Below are 16,284 nucleotides of genomic sequence, written 5' to 3'. Positions count from 1 at the left end.
CTGTTCGTTTACTCATCAGATTCTCACTCCCTTCTTCCTTCTCTCCATATGTTGTAAAGGACTGCAGCACATAATGATGAGACCAGTGGGATGGCATCATTTCTCTCCATATGTTGTAAAGGACTGCAGCACATAATGATGAGACCAGTGGGATGGCATCATTTCTCTCCATATGTTGTAAAGGACTGCAGCACATCATGATGAGACCAGTGGGATGGCATCATTTCTCCCCATATGTTGTAAAGGACTGCAGCACATAATGATGAGACCAGTGGGATGTCATCATTTCTCTCCATATGTTGTAAAGGACTGCAGCACATAATGATGAGACCAGTGGGATGGCATCATTTCTCTCCATATGTTGTAAAGGACTGCAGCACATAATGATGAGACCAGTGGGATGGCATCATTTCTCTCCATATGTTGTAAAGGACTGCAGCACATAATGATGAGACCAGTGGGATGGCATCATTTCTTTTCATATGTTGTAAAGGACTGCAGCACATAATGATGAGACCAGTGGGATGGCATCATTTCTCTCCATATGTTGTAAAGGACTGCAGCACATAATGATGAGACCAGTGGGATGGCATCATTTCTCTCCATATGTTGTAAAGGACTGCAGCACATAATGATGAGACCAGTGGGATGGCATCATTTCTCTCCATATGTTGTAAAGGACTGCAGCACATAATGATGAGACCAGTGGGATGGCATCATTTCTCTCCATATGTTGTAAAGGACTGCAGCACATAATGATGAGACCAGTGGGATGGCATAATTTTTTTGTTGTTGAAAGATTTAGGAGCACTTTCTTTGGACATAATATCTCAACACAAGAGTTCTGGCTCCAGTCTCCTTGCCTTGTACTCAGTTTATACACACATTGTCCACCAACAGCATGTGCGCCATCTGTTCATGTGGAGGTAGGAGGCAAACTATGCCGATGCACCCAAAATGTCTGATGGACTAGTCCAATCTGTTAATACAGCAATAAGGCATGCGAGGGTGTGTGTTTTGATTATGATGATTGTCGGTTGTGCTCCAATCACTGAATACTGTCAACTTGCACAGCCAGGACAATAATCACAATAACATACAAGGTCCAGTTTCTAACTTTTCTATTGTATTTTTTGTTGTTGTTGAAGCGCATAATTTTCACACATAGTCAATAGTTATTGGCTTTATTAATAAAAGCTAATAATTGCTTTAAAGTGGCAATCTGCAGTTCAATCAATAACACCCTGCCACTGTTTTGGTTAAAAGCTGAGGGATGTGGCAGGAGAAATGTAACCAATTTCATAGACAGAGCCATGGACGCAAGGACTGACCACCAACATTCTAGTTTTAACCATGTTTTGAGGCTATACAGTGTTTGTTTACATTTACATTGTTTACAAACATTGGCATAAAACAAGCCTATATTTTGGATTCTGACAGTTGAACTAAGCTCAAGCAGCATTTATAAGTTACATTATTCAATAATAAATGTCTATGTACAATTTATTTTAAAGTAAAAAAAAATGTATGTACCAATCACAGATTTCCCCTTTAACTACAGGTTTGACTTGCTGAGGGTGTTATGAACTATACTGAGGAAATAAACACTGAAATATTGCTGAATCTCTGCATTGCCTCTATATCGATCAATTCTATGGAATGTCTACAGAGTCACGTCTACAGGATCCTAATGTTCTTAATGTTTGAGCAAAAATTCTGAGAGCAGTTGTCATTCGCGCTAAATACATTGGAAATATGTGGGAGATATTTTTGGGGAGAATGCATGTATGGATGCTGGATGATGCAACTGAGTGTTCTTACTGGCATGAATGATGTATGACACATAGTACTGTAGTACTGCAGTGGGATGTTTCAGGTGATGCATTTACAATGCCCGAAGCGAGGTATGAACCATCAGCTTCAAGCTCTTCTCAAAATCACATCACTGTCAGCAAAACAATGTAGCTAGTAGTGGTGCAACCTTTGAGTCTTTGCCTTTCCTCAGAAAATACAATATTCTCAGCTGACATTACAATTTATCTTACCTGGGAAAGTATTGCATTCTTTTATTCCAAATGTTAATTGGCATAAAAATGAATTTGTTCAAATGCTCCCTCTTTCCCTTTACCCAGTCAGGAAGCTCAAACCTGGGGTATCAGGGCCTGCTATCAGCAAGGATAGATAGCACTTACAAGTTTAAAAGGTAGTCTCAATGCTGCATTATTTATTTATTGAAACACTGATTATTGGCTTACTGGCACATGCTCCTATGTCATCATCATCATCATCATCATCATCATGTTATAATCATCATAACACTCTCACAGACCAGTTTACTATCCCAAAACGCCTCATTGCATCACAGAGCTCTGCCTGTAATAACAAGGATGTACCATGAACCAAAATGAGTCCTAGATTATAAGGAAGTTACAGATTAAGCACAGTAAATCCCATCGGTGTCATTCAATCTCCATTGAGCCACACTGTTCAGTGTATGAGAAAACCATTTACAGCACAGTCAATGGTCTGTCGCTTTACACTACAATATCCATGCAGGTGTGTGTGATCTAGTTGATGATGCACATCTGCCACACACTCTTCCTCTCTAAAATGTCTGCCTCCATCTGGCTCAATTATCAATCAACCAAGCCATTGTTCCCATCCTCTACAACAAGCAGAATAATGAGCAGCACATGCCTTCCACCAATAAACCACCACCTAACCATCCATCCTCCCACCCCCTTCAATGGTAGATCCCGCCATTCCGTTCCATGTCCACAACTAATTGAACCATAAAGTCTCCAGCGAGCTAATGAAAGGTGCCCACCCACAGCATGCTCACACACAGGAATGGATCTAAACCTTCTGCAATTACGTCTTAGCTAAGGCGTAGCTAATGGATTTCAATAAAGGAGGCTGGCTGCCCCAGACAATTGGGATGTTGATTTATGTGTGCTGAACTGTAGAGGGAGAGTGGTTGATGTACAGGAGAACAATAGCAGGAGGATCTGTTAATGTCTCAGTAGGTGTTTCTCCTATAGGGATATCATGCTCTGCAGAGTGTTATGACCACCGGCTCAATCTTTCAGAGGTGATGGGTTTAGGGATGGATTTACCTTTACGCTGGCTAAATTCCTGGAAGTGTTTAAACACTGATGTTTCCACACAACATAGCAAATCGTAAGAGCATCTGACTGATCTTTAAAGCTGAACAAACACAGCATAGCTGTAACAGAGAAATTAAGATTATTTTCTTGGATAGCAAAGGATTCATGCCCTGTTCTCATTAGCAAAACATTCTATATTTACAGTGCAGACTGTTCTCAAGGTCTCCAATAGATAAAAATGAACAAGACTACTTATACGATTTATAACAATTGTCAGTAGAGACCAGATAATTTCTCTCTCTCTTCCTACAGAGCAAAGTGTAACTATGCACACTATAGGGAACTGAGACCCTAGCTATACCTGTCATGCTTGTCATATTGCAAAATGCCTCACACACATGTTTTATACACACATACAACAAACTCTCGATAACTCCAGATATCCATTCCTCCTCCATCCTCTCTGTCTCTTATCTCATCATCTTTGCTCTTACTTCCTAACATGGTTTTCAATATCTGCTCTCAAGTATTCTCCATGCCTCTAATCCCAACACCCTGTATGCAATCTCTCTCTCTCTCTCTCACTCTCTCTCTCTCTCTCTCTCTCTCTCTCTCTCCTCTCTCTCTCTCTCTCTCTCTCTCTCTCTCTTTGAAGATGGCGCCATACTGTATGGTTGCCCTCTAGCAAGCTCTGACCCAACTTTGCTATTTTGTGATCCTTTTGGTGTTTATCTTTACTGTTTTGCACAAAATATATCCACTATCATTTCTTATGATCGACAATAAATTTTTTACATCAGATCGGCAGTTACTAAACTAAATTCCGGCTTCAACGTCAACTTTGACTTATCTGCCCTGGGCTCTTTGTGTACCTTCGACCCAATCTTTGGGCTAACCAATAGGAAATGCAGAGGCAGGAGAGTGGGCATCCTGGTGAGAATAAGGTGAAGGGAAAACCGGCTATCACTTCTCTCCATTCTATTGGCCAGTCACTTGATAAAAAGATGGATGACCTCCAATCACGGATTTGCTATCAACGAGACTCTTGTTTCTGCAATATTCTCTGTTTTTCTGAAACATGACTTTCGTACAAGATAACCCCCATGGCTATCCAACTCGATAGATTCTCCATTCACCGAACGGACAAGACATTGGATTCAGGGAAATCCAGATGGGAATGGGGATGTCTCTTCATCAACAACAAATGGTGTGCAGAAGTCTTAACCTATTGTTCACCCGTCTTGGAATACCTGATGGTCAAATGCCAACCCTTCTACTTCCAGAGAGAGTTTTCATCTGTTATCGTGACTGCTGTATATATCCAACCTCAGGACAATAACAAGCTGTCACTTAATGAACTCTATGAGGCTATAAACAAACAGGAAAGCATGCACCCAGTCTGCTTTTTTTGTTGCCAGTGATTTTAATTCCGCGTTACTAAGACACGTAATGCCCAACTTCTATCAACACGTCTCCTTTGCCACTAGGGGAGAAAAAGTCCTAGACCACTGTTACTCAACCCACAAGCAAGCATACAATAATAAAAATAAAAATAATAATAATAATAATACACTACATGACCAAATGTATGTGGAATCCTGCTTGCCGAGCATCTCATTCCAAAATCATGGGCATTAATATGGAGTTGGTCCCGCCTTTGCTGCTATAACAGCTTCCACTCTTTTGGGAAGGCTTTCCACTAGATTTTGGAATATTGCTGCCATGGGGGTTGAGGTCAGGGCTCTGTGCAGGTCAGTCAAGTTCTTCCACACCGATCTCGACAAACCATTTCTTTGTGGACTTCGCTTTGTGCTCGGGCGCATTGTCATGCTAAAACAGGAAAGGGCCTTCCCCAAACTGTTGCCACAAAGTTGGAAGCACAGAATTGTCTAGAATGTCAGTGGTTGCTGTAGTGTTAAGATTTCCTTCACTGGAACTAAGGGACCTAGCCCGAACCATGAAAAACAGCCCCAGACTCCTCCACCAAACTTTACAGTTGGCATCCGCCAAACCCAGATTCGTACATTGGACTACCAGATGGTGAAGCGTGATTCATCACTCCAGAGAACGCGTTTCCACTGCTCCAGAGTCCAATGGCGGCGAGCTTTACACCACTCCAGTAAATGCTTGGCATTGTGCATGGTGATCTTAGGCTTGTGTGCAGCTGCTCGGTCATGGAAACCCATTTCAAAAAGCTCCCGACGGTGCCACGTTGAAAGTCACTGAGCTCTTCAGTAAGGCCATTCTACTGCCAATGTTTAGCTATGGAGATTGCATGGCTGTGTGCTCGATTTTATGAACCTGTCCGCGTGTGGCTGAAATAGCTGAATCCACTCATTTGAAGGGCTGTCCACATACTTTTTTATATAGTGTACATGGGACTTATATAGCGCTTTTCAAGGACCCAAAGTCGCTTTACAAATATAGAAATAAAAACAACAAAACAGGAGTCAAAACAAAACATCAGACTAAATGAAACATAAATAAAGAAAGGGCTGTGTTCAAAGAAGGGAAAGAGTATGATGGGTTTGGATTTGGATACGAACCCGGTTTAGGGTAAGGGGTGGGATTGGGATTTGGATACAAACCCGGTTTAGGATAAGGGCCGGGATTGGGGTTAGGATACGAACCCGGTTTAGGGTAACGGGTAGGGTAAGGGTTTGGTTTAGGTGCTGTTCAGTATGATGAAGAGAGTAGTGTCTTTGGGGAGGGGGGAGGGGAGCTTAAGGGTAGGCCTTGTCAAAGAGGTGGGGCATTAGGAGAGACTGAAAGATAGTGATGAACTCCGAGTCACGGATGGCTGGAGGGTGTTCCAGAGCCTAGGAGCAACTCTGGAAAAGGCCCTGTTGCCAAAACTCTGGAGCTTCGACCTGGGTATGACAAGGTGGCCTGATGTGGTGGAACAGAGTGTGCCGTGTGTGTTGGTGGGGGAGAAGAAGGTCTGAGATGTACAAGGGGGAAAGATGGTGAAGGGCTTTGTAGGTCAGAAAGAGGATCTTGTAATCAATGTGTTGGGAGACAGTGGAGTTCACGGAGGCCAGGGGTGATGTGCTGGCAGGACTAAGTGTGGGTGAGGAGTCAGGCTGCAGAGTTTTGAACCATTTTGAGCTCATGGAGCCTGAGTTGATGCTGGAGAGTAGTGAGTTGCAGTAGTCAAGAGATGAATGCATGTATGAGGGTTTCAGCGGCAGGACGGGAGAGGGAGGACCTGACTTTGGCAATGTTGCGGAGGTGGAAAAATGAGGATTTGACCGTCTGTCTTATGTGGTGGTCAAATGAGAGGGTCCAGGATGACACCAAGGTTGCGTGCATGGAGTGAGGGAGAGACAGTGGTGTCGTCAATGGTGAGGGTGAGGTTGCCAGCTTTGGTGAGGGTGGATTTGTTTTGTTGCATCCATGTTTTTATTGCAGAGGGGCAGGATTCAATGTGGGTCAGAGGTGGGTTGAGGAGGGATTTGGTGCTGAGGTAGATCTGGGTGTCATCGGCATAGCAGTGTAAGTTGAGGTTGAAGTGACGGAGGAACTGACCAAGAGGGAGGATGTAGATAATGAAGAGTAAGGAACCCAGCACAGAGCCCTGGGGGACACTCTGTATAACTGCGGCCGAGTCTGAGGTGTAGCCGTTGAGGGAGATGTAGTCGGTCCGGTTTGTGAGGTATGATTGTAGCCATGAGAGTGCAGTTCCCTCAACACTCCAGCCCTCCAGACTGCTGAGGAGGATCTGATGTCTCACTGTGTCAAAAGTGGCACTCAGGTCCAGGAGAATCAGGATGTTGAGGGCACCTGCATCAGCAGAGGTGAGGAGGTCATTGATAACTTTGAGGAGTGCAGATTCAGTACTCTGGAGGTGGCGGAAACCAGACTGGAGGGGCTCGAACAGGTTATTGATAAGCAGATGGGTTTGTAATTGGGAGGCAACAGTACATTCCAGAGTCTTGGCAAGGAAGGGGAGGTTAGAAATGGGGCGGAAGTTATTGAGGATGGTGGTGACTGCAGCTGTTTTGTAGTTGGAGGGGACAGTTCCGTAGGCGAGGAAGAGGTTGACGATGTGTGTGATATATGGACAGTGAGCAGGCAGGCAGGCTTTGATGAGAAGACTGGGGAGAGGACCCAGGGAGCAAGTTGTGGTTTTGGGTTGATGAGTTTTGTGATATACTGTAGGGAGAGTAAATGGGGGCAAATTCGGAGAGCCGGGTTTCAGGTGTGACGGTTGGGAGGTTGACAGGGGGAGGGGCAGCAGAGGGAGATTGATCAGTCAGCGATGAGTTTATTTTGGTGATCTTGTCCTTGAAAAACTGAAGAAAGGAGATGCAGAGTTCAGTGGAGGGAGTAGAGAAGGTGTCATCACCTGACAGTGGAGAACAGTCTGGGAGTTCTTATTGTAGCTGTTGATGATGGAGAAGTAGGTGGACATTGCAGCACTGAGGGCATCGCTGTAGTTGGAGAGGTGGAGTTTGTAGGTCTCAGTGTGGATGGTGGCCAAATTGCTTCAGGGCGCTGAGCTCAGGGGTAAACCAGGGGGAGGAGGAGGAGAAGGAGACAGGTTTAGTTTGGAGGGGGGCCAGATAGAGCAAACAGGGAGGGGGAAACCATAGTAATCCAGGGTAGAGCGCAAACAGGAGGAACAGAGAGGAGCCAGTGGGCAGGTGCATGACAGCGATTTAGATCCAATAAAAAATCCACACAGAAAGCAAGCCAGAGCCCAACTAACCTACTTTTAACCAGCTAGCACTAGAACCCACAGTCAAAACACATCTGAAACACAACCTTTGCCCGCAGAGCAAAAGCAAAGAGAGAGCGGAAACATACTCAATGAGATTGACGGCTGTGGCCCACACGATGGCAAAACAGTGAAAGCTGGGTTACCAGAGCGAGAGCCAGGGAGAGAATCGCTTCAGGGGAGAGGCCATAGAGCTAGCCGGCGAATAAGCAGAGGGGAGGCGGGAGCTACCCTGGGCTGCGGGAGAGTCAAAGAGGGTAATTTGATAGGTATTCCAGAGGGAGGTATATGGCGAGGGAAATCCAAAATAGATAAATTCCCAAGGCAATAATCCATAGGTGGGTCAGGGAACCAGGAGGCCAGTGATCAGAGGAAGAATCCAGGCAGTTGGAGGTGATCACAGCAGCGCGGTCCAGACTCAGAGGTAAGCTAACAGCCAACTAGCAAGCTAGCTAGGACTAATATCCACGGTTGTAGGGGTCACAAAACTCCAGTAAGCCTCCCTCGTCCCCCCTTTGGTAAATCAGGTCATGACTCTTTACTCCTGCTTCCTGTTTACAAACAGAAGCTCAAACAGCAAGCACCAGTGACGCGCTCCGTAGAGAAATGGTCCACTGAAACGAAGGATATGTTACAGGACTGCTTTGCTAGCGCTGACTCCAATATGTTCCAGGACTCCGCCGATAGCATCGGCGAGCTAATCACCTTCAACACCGGCTTCATCAGGAAATGCATCGCCGACATTGTCTCCACAGTGAAGGTTCGCTGCTTCCCCAATCAAAAGCCCTGGATTAAGACAGAGGTACGTGCTAAGCTAAAGGACAGAGCTACCGCACACAGGGCTATCACAGCCAACAACGAGGCTACGGCTGAGGGCATGAACGCCTACAAGAAGTCCCGCTACGACCTCCGCAGAGCCATCAAACAGGCAAAAGGACAATATAGGAACAAGTAGGAATCCTTTTACACCGGCTCCGACGCACAACGCATGTGGCAGGGGTTACAGTCCATTACGGATTACAAAGGAAGACCTAGCCGTGATCTGCCCAATGATGGATGCTTCTCTACCAGACAAATTCAATGCATTTTATGCACGCTTCAACAAAAGCAACACCAAGCCGTGCATGAGGGCCCCCGCTGTCCCAGAGGACTGGGTGATATCGCTCTCCGAGGCTGATGTGGGTAAGGCTTTTAATCTGGTCAACACTCGCAAGGCCATGGGATGGTAATATTCCAGGGCACGCACTCAGAGCATGCGCAGACCAGCTGGCAGGCATCTTCAAGGTCATTTTCAATCTATCCTTGTCCCAGTCTGTAATCCCCACGTCTCAAGCTGACAACCATTATTCCTGTTCCCAAGAACTCTAAGGCTACCTGACACAATGACTACTGCCCTGTAGCACTCACATCTGTAATCATGAAGTGCTTTGAAAGACTGGTCATGGCACACATCAACTCCATTATCCCAGACACCCTAGACCTACTCCAATTTGCTGACTGGTTGTATTACCATCTGGTAAGGCAACTGCACCGCCCTTGACCGGAAAGCCCTACAGTGGGTGGTACAGACGGCCCAACCCATCACTGGGGGCAAACTCCCAGCCATCCAAGACGTACATGCCAGGCAGTGTCTGAGAAATGCTCGAAAAATTGCCAAGACTCCAGCCACCCGACACATGGACAGTTCTCTATGCTCCCGTACTGTTGCATCAAGGCTCAGACCAACAGACTCCTAAACAGCTTCTATCCCCTGGCCATAACACTGTTAAAAACTACTGCTCTCCCTCTCCCACAGACTCTATCCACACTGGCTCTATGCCAATCCACAGGACTCAACCAACTCAGACACACACACCTTCACTGTCACTCTTACTCATACACACGTACTCACACACACCCTCACTCACACACTCACTACTGACGCCACATACTTCCACCCACACACACAAACCTCGTCAAACCTATGCTGCTGTTCATTGATTATTGATTGCAATTACCATTAGTATCTATTTGGGTTATGGGAAGGTTTAGCTAACATCTATTGGTATTGGTATTTTATTAGGATCCCCATTAGCTGTTGCAAAAGCAGCAGCTACTCTTCCTGGGGTCCACACAAAACATGAAACATGACATAATACAGAACATTAATAGACAAGAACAGCTCAAGGACAGAACTACATACATTTTTTTTTAAAGGCACACGTAGCCTACATATCAATACATACACACAAACTATCTAGGTCAAATAGGGGAGAGGCGTTGTGCCGTGAGATGTTGCTTTATCTGTTTTTTTAAATCAGGTTTGCTGTTTATTTGAGCAATATGAGATGGAATGGAGTTCCATGCAATAATGTAGCTCATTGTATGTAATGTATGTAATTGTATGTAATGTACAGTAGCTCCTTTGTAGCTCAATTGGTAGAGCATGGCACTTGTAACGCCAGGGTAGTGGGTTCGATCCCTGGGACCACCCATACGTAAAAATGTATGCACACATGACTGTAAGTCGCTTTGGATAAAAGCGTCTGCTAAATGGCATATTCTTTTATTTATTATTTAATAATAGCTCTATATAATACTGTACGCTTTTTTGAATTTGTTCTGGATTTGGGGACTGTTCGAATCATCATGGACATCTATTACATGTATACATTACAATTTGTATATTACCATAAATATTTATATATTTCTGCTACCAGTCACTTTTCAGACCTGTTTACATGTATACTGTATCGTACTATCAGTCACATTTTATGTATAAACCTACCTCAACCCCTGCATATTGAATAAGGTACTGGCACTGACCTCTATATACTTCCATTCTCGTGTTTCTTCAACTTATATTGTACTTCTTGTGCATTTGTTTTACTCTATGTTATTATAGAGTGACTGGAACGAACTGCAAAAATCTCTGAAGCTGGAGACACTTATCTCCCTCACTAACTTTAAGCGTCAGTTGTCAGAGCAACTTACCGATCACTGCACCTGTACACAGCCTTTCTGAAATTAGCCCACCCAACTACCTCATCCCCATATTGTTATTTATTTTGCTAATTTGCACCCCAGTATCTCTATTTGCACATCATCTTTTGCACATCTATCATTCCAGTGTTATACGAAATTGTAACTATTTTGCACTATGGCCTATTTATTGCCTTACCTCCATAACTTACTACATTCGCACACACTGTATATATATTTTCTGTTGTATTTTTGACTTTTATGTTTTGTTTACCCCATATGTAACTCTGTGTTGTTGTTTTTATCGCACTGCTTTGCTTTATCTTGACCAGGTCGCAGTTGTAAATGAGAACTTGTTCTCAACTGGCTTACCTGGTTAAATAAAGGTGAAATACAAAATAAATACAAAATATATTATTGTTAGTAACACTACGTTGTTGGGAAAGAGCTCTCAATAAATCATTTCACTGTACTGTTTTACATCTGTTTTATCCTGTGCATGTGGCGAATAAACGTTAAAATTCTCTCTCTCACACTCACACACACTTTGCACCCTGGTTTCTCACTGTATAGATTTCTAGCACACACTTAGACACTTCCAACCTCTGATCTCTCCCTCTCTCTCTGCTGTCGTTCTCTCTCTCCCTCTCTCTCTCTCCCTCTCTCTGCACTCCCTCTCTCCCTGTGAGCTATGGATCGGTTGATGTATTTTCAGCACACTGGGCATTTGGTTGGGATTATCATTAATTATTCAGGGCTGTTCTCTACTCTTCCACCTGGTGTGATAGACAGGGGTCCAGCCTCACTCCCTGGGCCTGGTGGTGAATCATACTTTATGTATAATCATACTTCATGTATATTAAATTAATACTTTGGAGGCATACAGTGGCATCACAGATGTATCCACAAGGTAAAAGTAGGCATGCACTCACTCATACAAAACAAGCAACACAGCCTGGTCTCATAAAGTAAATGTAACATAATAAACATAAATTCGAGACGCCCAAATTAGCATGATATGTTACATTTGGTATGGTTACACAAGACAGGTGGTTAATTAAGGCAAAAACGAAAGTAGGGTGGTTGGTCGGGGTGGATGGGTAGACATATAAAATTAATGTCTGGCAACCCAAAGGTTGAGAGTTCAAATCTCATCACGGACAACTTCAGCATTTTAGCTAATTAGCAACTTTTCAACTAATTACTACTTTTTAGCTACTCTGCATGTTAGCTAACCCTTCACCTAACCCTAACCTTAACCCTTTTAGCTAACCCTTCCCCTAACCCTCACCTTAACAATTTTAGCTAACCCTTCCCCTAACCCTAAACCTAACCTTAACCCTTTAACCGAACTCCTAAACTTAACTCTAACCTTAACCCTAACCCCTAGCCTAGCTAGCGTTAGCCACCTAGCCACCTAGCTAGAATTTGTAACATATCATACGTTTATCAAAATCGAAACATATTGAACATTTCAAAATTCGTAACATTGAACATTTAGCAAATTCTTAACATATAATAAGGATTGTAATTCGTAACATATCATACAAAATGGGTGATGGACATCCAGAAATTAATACATACAGTACCATACGAAACGTAACATATCATACTAAATAGAGTGTCTCAGATTTACATACAGAATAATACGAAATGCTCTGAGACCAGGTTGTGCTATCAGGTAATACACATGCCCTGCCCTGCCCAATCCCCAACTCCCCATTGCGCGACTAAATTCAATTTGACTTACAACATAAGCAGTGAACAGGGGATAAATACATGTCATGAGCTCTGGTAGTCTTCATCAAAACCGCTTAGCATGACAAGGGTGATTGCTCATGGTGGTCAATATTCTCAGTCTCTGGCAAAAAGAGAGAAAAAAAGCGTTGCGCAGAACCCCTTTTTTGAGAAATCTGAGAAATCTAGTCCTTGGAATGTCACATGAGTAAACTGGAATAACTCGGGCTTGTTTACCATGCATGTTTTATGTGTTCCAAGTAACTATTATGTAACATTACAAGAGAATAAAAGCCTAATTAAAAGATCAATGTAAAAAAAAAATATATATATATATATATTGCTTATTAGGCTATCTCTATTACATTGGCATGTTAAAGTATGGCGCCTAATTGAAAACACATTCAACAAGAAAACTATACATCAAGTAGACGTATATACATCAGTAAATTGTTTCAGTTGGTAGAGGATGGCACAGCCAGGGTCGTGGGTTCGATTCCCAGGGCCACCCATACGTAAAAGGTATGCATGCATGACATTAAGTAGCGTTGGATAAAAGCGTCTGCTAAATGGTATATATTATAATTTACAGTAGCAAACACTGATATTTATATTACAGTTTTCTCCAAATCACCATAAAATACTGTGCAAATGGAATCGCATTATGTAAAACCATTATGTTAACGACAAACAAGCAAGCAAACACACAAACAACACATTTGGATCTGATTTAAACGTAATCCACACATACATACCTCGGATAAAAACGGACTTCATTTTGGAAATAGAATCCAATAGAAGGCACCCCTTGTGTGCGTGGTAAAATACTCGTTCTCTGCTTGAAAAAAAAGACCCCTGTCAGAGAGATAGCAGTGGAAAATCCAGGGCACCGTCCACGAAAACTTTAGCCCAACGTTTTAACATAGAACGGAGGTGGAGAACGCGGTCTCCTCTTCACGCCGCGCTCAGTCATTTGAGAGGTGAGCTGGAAACAAAACCTTCGGTTCTTTTACATTCGAATACAGGCAACCCAAAGGAACGTCTCCAAATGGACCACATAAACGCACGGGTGGCAACAATCCAATCCGCAATAAGCTACAGAATTATAACCATCAGCAGTTACAAAGCAATTCACGGTTACGAAAAGGCATATATCCAACCGTCCTTCGTATGGTTTCCAACGCAGAGTTATCCTAGATGAGTGCACTGTCGGTTGGCTTGTGAGGGTGGGGATCCAAAGATCTGCGCCTCTCTAGCCGTGTAGAATAAGACAGGGCAGGGGGAGCTGCAGGCGCGCGCGGGCGTGTTCTTAGTGAACGTGAGGAAGTAACTGAGATCATGGTGCACCTGAACTTCTCTGCACTCTTTGGTCAGAACACATATCATGGGACAACAACCACATAGCCTACAAGCAGAACTGATGATCCCAACAAACGATGATGCGCAGTTCAGGACCGTTATGTGATGGACAGCAGAACATAATGTTTCTGATTATTTAATGATAGGCGTTGGCAGTGTGTTCTTGATTTATCTCGACGGGTTTAATTGATTGTAAGATAACAAAGAAAATGACATAGAAAACTAACTTCTTTTATAATATTCGTAATAGGTGGTTCGTGGTTGAGATCTCCCTGTCAGGCTATTCTAAATTAAGAGAGAGACGCCTCCCAGCGGTAGTGTGAACACTCAAGTTTCACCTCCTCGTTTTACTGTCTCAACAACCCGAATAGCAAATTGCTGTAAAAAGCAAAGCACACCCTTTAATAGAAACCTATAAGTTGTTGCTTCATGCAATGTTTGCCACATGGACGACAAACATATACTTTTCTCTGAATATCGGTAACACACCTCAACAGAGATTGATGCTTTTCCACCTAGGCTTGTTTATGCGAATCAGCACCATGGACAGCGCACGTACCCACCGCGCTCTTTCCTCATACGGGAAAACACTGGCAGTTGTAATTACTAGTCATGTTTCCATGATAGATTGTTGTTTTGGCTCCATGTGTTTAATGACCACTGTGTGTGAGTAATAGCAGGCCTAGCAATGCAATGCAAATTAGCACATTGTTTACTAGCCAGAAACATATTTTGTGCCATAGAAAACATAGATAGGGGAGTGCACAAAATATGAAAGGAGAGGCACAACCCCTTGGTATTAGTACTGATGTTACAGTAGAATGTTTCAGTGATGTGCCCTAGACAACATACAGCTCAAAGAAAACAAGAACAGAAATCTGTCAGGATCAGTAATTTGTGCAGATCTATGCATGCATTATCTGCCTCTCTATGTCACACTTGGCATCTGTTCACATGACACAGACATTCTTTATTCCATATTGGTTGGGACCTCTATTCCCTTCTTATGAGATGTGGCTAATTTGCCTCTCACACTGCATTGTCTTTCAGAGAGAAAGACAAACCTCATTAACATATTGGAATCAGGACAATGTCAAATTGCAGTTTATGTTAACCTCTTTTTACTCATACTCACATTTCATAATTTAATTGGATTTCCTAACACTTCCTGCTGTCTGCAAGCTGTAGGATGGGGGGTGTTAGTATGTAAATGGTCAGTTCAAGGTTGACAATCTGTATATCAACCAAGACATTTTAACTGGAGTAATCAGTGTATCAGATTGACTCTTGCTCCTGCCATACTGTACAGCTATGACTAGGCTGTAAAGCGTTCATTCACATTGCAACTAGACAACAAGCACAATGATGTAACATGCTCTGCTGCTTCTTGCAAACAGAAGTTTATATGAAGTTTCATGAAATCTTATTAGCTTATTAGCTGTCTATAATATTTGTGAATGCTCATGGCATGTTTGCTCTAGTCATCGTCTGTATTTGTCCCATCCCTGTGACACCAGTTCCACCCTCGTGTTGTGCATGAGTAAACAACAGCCTTTGCCAGGTCAATATTTCTGCTGCATGAATTAATGATGCCATCATAAAATAGGCATGTTCCCTCATCTGCTTATGGAGTTGTCATAAAGAAGCCAGCATGTGAAGGTATGCATGTCCTTTCTGACATATAAATGTCAGCTATTGTAACGTGCACTCATTTATTTACAGATATATAATAAAGAAGCATGTCTGGCTGCAGGCATTTATCAAGAGACAATCACTTTATTCCCACCACTTTTTAAATGCATACATTTATGCTGTTGATATTGCTATGTTCAGAAACATTATTTATTTTTTAATTCCACACTTACTGTATCTTAAATCAATGTTCTATGCACTGTCTTTTGGTATTAGGCTTACTGTGAGCTTGGAGACACATACAGTTCTATATTTTGCTAAACTGGTTGGTTTGTAGTAGAAAAGCTCTGTTTACCTTGTTTACTGTGTCTCAGAAAAGTCATATTTTTCTGCAAAATGCATGAAATTACACATTGACACAAGGAAGGTAATATAATTGTTACAAGTTTTGCCCAGAGGCATGCAGACTTTATGGATTTTGACTCAGCTTGTATATCTAGCTGAGTATTCTCCTCTGCATCACAAAAACAAGTTTTCTTTATGTAGGATCTATCCACAGCATCTCCAGAACTCGACCTGTCTCCCACTCACTCCCAATTATATATGGAGTCTGTGATTGAGCGATGCAAACTACTGTGGGTGTTTCAACCGTTAGGGGAGCGGGTGAAACAGGAAGGGCTTTGTGATTCAGACTTCCTGAAGTGCCTATGACACACTGTTTGTAGTGTTATTCATTCTGCTTTCAGAAAGCTTTCCTGGTCTATTTGA

The 16,284-nt window shown here is 43.0% G+C and overlaps 1 protein-coding gene across 1 annotated transcript in view; it reads right to left on the bottom strand.

Annotated features, from left to right (window-relative positions):
- The window catches only part of LOC121583280 (reticulon-4 receptor), a 42,048-nt gene extending 28,268 nt beyond the window's left edge, over positions 1 to 13,780 (bottom strand). The window contains exon 1 of the mRNA XM_041899462.1: positions 13,281 to 13,780. Coding sequence (XP_041755396.1) covers positions 13,281 to 13,302 — 22 coding nt within the window. The 5' untranslated portion in view covers positions 13,303 to 13,780. The remainder of the gene's footprint in view (positions 1 to 13,280) is intronic.
- Between the last annotated feature and the right edge of the window lie 2,504 nt (positions 13,781 to 16,284).

Source organism: Coregonus clupeaformis, chromosome 15 (genome assembly GCF_020615455.1).
Source record: "Coregonus clupeaformis isolate EN_2021a chromosome 15, ASM2061545v1, whole genome shotgun sequence".
Lineage (NCBI taxonomy): Eukaryota > Metazoa > Chordata > Actinopteri > Salmoniformes > Salmonidae > Coregonus > Coregonus clupeaformis.
The sequence above is the reverse complement of the archived record's forward strand: the minus strand, read 5'-3'. Positions and strand labels throughout refer to the sequence as shown.